A 6,741-nucleotide genomic window follows, 5' to 3' on the forward strand; every position below is an offset into this window, starting at 1 on the left:
ACATTTTTAAAATGCAGCATCATTTTACATAACAGCAGAAACTTTAAGCAGACTGTCCATCAGTGGAAACCTTGTAATAAACCGTAGCACATCCACACAGGTGCTGTTGGTAACAATGAAGAAGCCCCGGAAGAAGTTTCAAAATATATTAATGGGAAAAAAGGAAAGGAAAGGAAAGGGAAATAAAGGAATGGTAACATTTGTGTTTAGAGAAACATTTTTGCTTTATATGGATTATGCATAAAATGTTTATGGAAGAACACACAAAGAGGTAAACAGGAAAAAAGAGAATACGTATTTGCCTGTGTATATGTAAACTGTGCCTGGAAGCGTATACAAGAAACGGGGTAAGGGGAAGTGAGCAGTTGGGGGTAAGGTGAGAAGAACATATGTATAAAAATGTAAAGCAAAGTAGCATCCACTAACAAGATACTACAGTCACCCATCTAGAGTGATCAAATTTTTATGTTTACTCATTGAAAGCAAATGAAAACCAAATTAACAGAGGACAGATATTGAACACGGTCCTCTGTACACAAAAGAAAAGCTGAATTTGAGGTTTAGTGAAGAGAGTTTTATTCCTGGGCTATTGTTAGAGGTTAAAAATAAACTGGGACAATGTCAAATATTTCTGATCTATCCCCTCAGTGGAGAAGAACAATAAATACCAGTGTCTACTGTAACTATTATCTCAAAGGTACCCTTTAATTTAGCTAAAAGGGGGAGGGGAAGACAATTATCAGTACTTCCCTTATTTATTACAGTGTTAGCCTCTTTCCAGTTATGATTAAGGTAAAATAGGAAAGAAAGTCTTCCTTTCCTTGACATATGTAGATTAGATGTCATTATAGTAGCATGTGTTTCTATTCAAAATTGCAGTCTTGCAAGAATCCCGGCCCACGTACTACACTAATTCATGGCCCTACAGTTGCCATACAAGACAGAAGATTAGGAGAGGTAGAAGAATGCCAATGCAAATACTCTGGCAATTTACAAGGCACTTTTCAGAGACAGTAGCATGGAAAATACTACTGAAGATACCAAACAGTGTTTACTTCGAAAGTTTAAAAACTGAATATACAGAACAGTTTTCACAATCTACCTCCTGCAGCAATGGTTTCAATTACGACCTGCAAAAATATAAACAGAGGAATGAGAGAGAAACTCTGATAGCACTTAGGTACAACTCAGTGGTAGGAATGAGGACGTGGGTCTGATGCGGGACCCTGGGCTCGGAACACCTGCACCTCACCTTCTTCTGAAGGACATTAACTTTCCGCTCCTTCACATCCAGCATGTCCTTGAGGTCATGGATCTCTCCAGCTTGTGTCCCCTTCTCCTCAGCCATGTCCTGGATTTGTTTTGTCTTCTTATTCAGCATGGTTTCTTCTCTTCCAAACGCAACCGCAGAGCATCCACCTAAGAATATAACATTTTTACAAATGATTAATTGAAAAGAAAGGAACGTAATTCCTTCCAAATAGATGTGTACAGTTGCCTAAATGATACTTTTAGAGTAAACTTTCATTAGAATCAAATAAAATACCACTCTAAATACAACTCTGACTATTTAGAAATGAAACCCTAAAATTTTGTGAGCACTTCCATGATAAAATAACATTTACATCCGTTAAATTACGGTGTAATCAAAATAAACAGATCTGAATAAAGGGGACAAAATTGGAGAATTTATATAAAGGGGTTGAGTTGAGCTTTGCTACTTCTATAAAAGTGGTATAATCTATTATGTTTCTCAAATTTAGAATCATTCGGAGGATTTAAACAGAATGCCAGGCCAAGCCACCAGTTTCTAATTTGGCAGGGTTGGGGCTCAAGAATCAATATTTCTAACAAGTTCCCAAGTGATGCTACACTGCTTTAGAAAATCTAAAAGTAGAAAGAAAACTGTAAGCGTCACCAAACATGACACTTGCTGTATCAGAGACTACAATCTAGCTGCAGCTGACAATCCCATAATGCACTTAGAGATCTGTAAGGCAAAGCAAGGTCTACTTTCAGATCTCAAGACTAGTCAGCTAAAGCTTGGTATCCAGGTACCTTTATCACCAAAGTTTCCTACCATCCATTAGATATAACTTTAAAATAATTAGAAATCTAATATAAGTACTTATGTTTTCTTCCAGTTTTGAGATACAACTGACATACGGCACTGTGTAAGTTTAAAGTGTACAGCATAATTATTTGACTTCCATGCGTCATGAAGTGATTATCACAGTAAGTTTTATGAACATCCATTGTCTCATACAGATACAAAATTAAAGAAATAGAAAACAACCTTTTCCTCATGACGAGAACTCTTAGGATTTTCTCCCTTAATGACTTTCACATACAACACACAGCCGTGCTGATTATCTTTATCCTGTTGTGCACCGCACCCCAGTACTTATTTACCTGATATCTGGACGTTTGTACCTTTTGACTGTCTTCATCCAATCTCCCCTCCCCTGATTCCTCACCTCTGGTAACCACATATCTGGTCTCTTGTTCTGTTTGTTTCTCAAGTATAACTGACCTACAGCCCTATGTTACTTCCTGAAACACAGCAGTGTAAGTTGATTTTACTATACATTTCAAAAAGTCTATTACAATACGTCACCACACAATAATATTCCATAGTTACTGACTGTATTCCCCACACTGTACATTTCATCCCCTTGACTCATTTACTTTTGTAACTGGAAGTTTGTCCCTCTTAATCTCCCTCACCTATTTCTTTCCTCTCCCCATCCTCCTCTCCTCTGGCAACTACCTGTTTGTTCTCTATATCTATAATTCTGTTTCAGTTTTGCTAAGTTTGTTCATTGGCTTTTTAAGATCCCACATAGACGCGAAATCACACAGTATTTGGCTTTCTCTGTCTGGCTTACTTCACTTATTAGCATAATGTCCTCAAGGCCCATCCATGTTGTCACAAACAGTAGGATTTCCTTCTTTCTCATGGCTGAATAATAATATACACATACACAGACAACATCTTCTTTATCCATTCATCCACTGATGGACACTTAGGTTGCTTCCATATCTTGGTTCATTAATGCTGTAATGAACATAGGGGTGTATGTATCTCTTATAATTAGTGTTTTTGTTTTCTTCAGATAAATACCCCAGAGTGAACTGCTGGATCATACAGCAGTTCTACTTTTAATTTTTTGAGGAATCTCCATACTGTTTTCCATAGTGGCTGCACCAACTTACATTCCTACCAACAGTGCACAAGGATTCCCTCTTCTCCACAGACCACAGACTCACCAGCACTTGTTATTTGCTGGCTTTTGGATAATAGCCACTCTGACAGGTGTGAGGTGATATCTCATTGTAGTTTTGATTTGCATTTCCCTCATGATTAGTGATGTTGAGCATCTTTTCACGTGCCTGGTGGCCATCTGTATGTCTTCTTTGGAAAAATGTCTACTCAGATCCTCTGCCCATTTTTTAATCAAGTTTTTTTTTTTTGATGTTGAATTGTATGAGTTCTTTGTATATTTTGGACCCCTTATTGAATACATTATCTGCAAATATCTTCTCCAATTCAGTAGGTGGTCTTTTTGTTTTGTTAATAGTTTCCTTTGCTGTGCAAAAACTATGTAGTTTGATGTGGTCCCACTTGTTTAGTTTTGCCTGTTTCCCTTGCCTGAGGAGACCTATCCAAAAAAAATTACTAAGACCGATATAGAAGAGGGTACTGCCTATGTTTTCTTCTAGAAGTTTTATGGTTTCAGGTCTCACATTTAAGTCTTTAATCCATTTTGGTTTTTTGGTTATTTTCTTAAATTAATTTATTTATTTTTGACTGCGTTGGGTCTTTGTTGCTGCACGCGGGCTTTCTCTAGTTGCGGCGAGCGGGGGCTACTCTTTGTTGTGGTGCGCGGGCGTCTCATTGTGGCAGCTTCTCTTGTTGTGGAGCACGCGCTCTAGGCACACGGGCTTCAGCAGTTGTGGCTCGCGGGCTCTAGAGCGCAGACTCAGTAGTTGTGGCACACAGGCTTAGTTGCTCCGTGGCATGTGGATCTTCCTGGACCGGGGCTCAAACCTGTGTCCCCTGCATTGGCAGGAGGATTCTTAACCACTGTGCCACTAAGGACGTCCTTTTAATCCATTTTGAACTTGTTTTTGTGCATGGTGTGAGAGAGCAGTCCAGTTTCATTATTTTTCATGTAGCTGCCCAGTTTTCCCAACACCGTTTGTTGAAGAAGCTGTCTTTCCCCCACTGTATATTCTTGGCCCTTTGTCATAGATTAATTGCCCATATAAATGTGGATGCATTTCTGGGCTCTCTATTATGTGCCATTGATCCATGTATCCATTTCTGTGCCAGTACCACACTGTTTTGAATACTGTAGCTTTATATTATAGTTTGAAATCAGGGAGCATGATACCTCCAGCTTTGTTCTTCTTTCTCAAGACTGTTTTGGCTATTTAGGGTCTTTTGTGTTTCCATACAAACTTCAGAATTATTCTAGTTCTATGAAGAATGCCATTGGCATTTTGTACTGATTTTAAAATCTATTCACAGCAACTTTCATTAAACATACTCACACACCAAATTCTTTTGTTTTTTTGCTTTCCCACTAAGGATTTATAATTCAGCAAATAGTTACACATTTGATTACAGAAAAACAGGGAGGTGGGTTTCTTTCTGTTCAACAAAAATGTAACATGAGTCACACATGCAAGCCACTTCTGAAATTTTTAATTTTCTAGCAGCCACATTAAAAAGTGATAAAGGAACAGGTAAAATTAATTTTAATAATATATTTTATTTAATCTAATATATATACACATTATTGTCATTTCAAACCTATAGTCTATATAAAAAAACTATTAACAAGCTATTTTACGTTTCTGTTTTGTACTAAGTCTTCAAAGCCCAATGCATATTGTAATTGACACTTATGTCACATCTCAATTTGGACTTGCCATGTTTCAAGTGCTCAATAGCCACATGTGGCTGGTGGCTACACACTGACAGTGCACATCTAAGATAACAAGTACGTTTCTACAGAACATCTTTAATCTTGAACTTGTCCTATATTATTTTTCCTGTCTGAATGTAGAATAACCCACAAAGAAAAAAATAGGTCAGACTTCCTTGGTGGCGCAGTGGTTAAGAATCCGCCTGCCAATGCAGGGGACACGGGTTCGAGCCCTGGTCCAGGAAATTCCCACATGCCACGGAGCAACTAAGCCCGTGCGCCACAACTACTGAGCCTGCGCTCTAGAGCCCGCAAGCCACAGCTACTGAGCCCGTGTGCCACAACTACTGAAGCCTGTGTGCCTAGAGCCCGTGCTCTGCAACGAGAAGCCACTGCAATGAGAAACCTAATTCTTTTTTAAAATAGGTAATATGGGTAATGACTCACAGAGAGAATACCAAAACATCAGGAAATATTATTATTACCTTATATCACAACTATATTATTACATCAATAACATATTGAAACTATATTATATCAAAACAATAACGTATCTGAGAACCAGTACTGTATGTTTAGTGGCACTTACTGCTCAATAAGTATTGTGGAAAATTTCCTAGGAGACCAGTCTCATTTGAGACTGATATAGATAAGCCATCATGTACTTACAAATTACGTTGGACCACGCTGGAGAGGAAAAACATGTAAATAAACAACATTCCACTCTGCTAAACTCTATTTCTCTCAACCACTTCAATGCCACCAGTCTCACCAAGCCAGAAATAGGGGAAGCCGTCTTTTCAGGTCCCATTTATAATTCGTCAGCACAAGTTCCACTGCCCCCTCAATAAACACTCTTGCACCTGGAATTTTCCTCTATTCTACTTTAATTAATGATACAGGGTAAACCTTATTACATTCTGGAAAGGTCCACCTAAGAACTTTCAAACTCTGAAAATCTTATTTCTGAAACACGGTTCTTTCCTTTCTTCTACGCCTACTAAATCTACTCTTTGTCCATAGTATAACCTCTGACCTATCATCCCTAACTTTTTGTTATTCACCTCCATTCTGGTTTTATTTATTTTTCTCCCAGCCTGAGCAATCATTTCAAATACAGCCTCACATCATCTTTTTTTTTCCAGGCATGTTTATTTTTACAAACCTTTACTTCTGTATTAAACAGTTTTCTCCATTCTACCCTCAGACTTCTGAACCTTCCTACACATGGTCATGTATATGCTTGCCAAGCACACACACAGTATATCAAAAGTCCTCAGAATTCTATTCTCAAGCATCGTATTTTCTTCCCTTGTATTTTCCCTGTGGAAAAATTCAATTTCCCATGGTAACCGGCAAAACTGGTACTTTGAGAAGAAAGCAGACCCAAGATCTCAAAGCTAAAAATAAGTGATGGAGCATGGATTTAAGATTAAATGGTCTGTCTTCAGATCCTAAGCTCTTAACCACTAATTCTGTGAGATTTCATATATGTAAAATTCTAGAAAATGCAAACTAATTACAGTAACAGAAAGCAGACCGAGGGTTGCCTGGATATGAGGGAGGAAGTGGGGAGGAGAGAAGAATATCAGGGAGAGGCAGAAGAAAGGGGTTACAAAGAGGGACAAGAAAACCTTGGGGACAGGGGTTCTTTATCTTGACCGTGCCATTGGTTTCAGAGGTGTATGTGCCAAAACTTACCAAACTGTACATTTTGAATATATGCAGTTTATTTGATGTCAATAAATTTGATTTTTTTAAGTAAGCAAAATTAGAAAGCATGGTATTAGAACAGGAATAAACCAAC

At 38.1% G+C, this 6,741-nt stretch overlaps 1 protein-coding gene across 2 annotated transcripts in view; it reads right to left on the bottom strand.

Moving 5' to 3' along the window:
• The window catches only part of LOC309653847 (ELKS/Rab6-interacting/CAST family member 1-like), a 36,560-nt gene extending 35,013 nt beyond the window's left edge, over positions 1-1,547 (bottom strand). Inside the window, exon 1 of one of the 2 annotated variants that reach the window (XM_082478641.1) lies at positions 1,253-1,547. In XM_082478641.1, the coding sequence (XP_082334767.1) occupies positions 1,253-1,381 (129 nt within the window). In that variant the 5' untranslated portion in view covers positions 1,382-1,547. The remainder of the gene's footprint in view (positions 1-1,252) is intronic. The other variant, XM_082478640.1, reaches the window with a different exon arrangement.
• Positions 1,548-6,741: the final 5,194 nt, after the last annotated feature.

The sequence above is a fragment of the Balaenoptera physalus genome, assembly GCF_965194825.1.
Source record: "Balaenoptera physalus genome assembly, contig: HAP1_SCAFFOLD_2572, whole genome shotgun sequence".
NCBI classification, from domain to species: domain Eukaryota; kingdom Metazoa; phylum Chordata; class Mammalia; order Artiodactyla; family Balaenopteridae; genus Balaenoptera; species Balaenoptera physalus.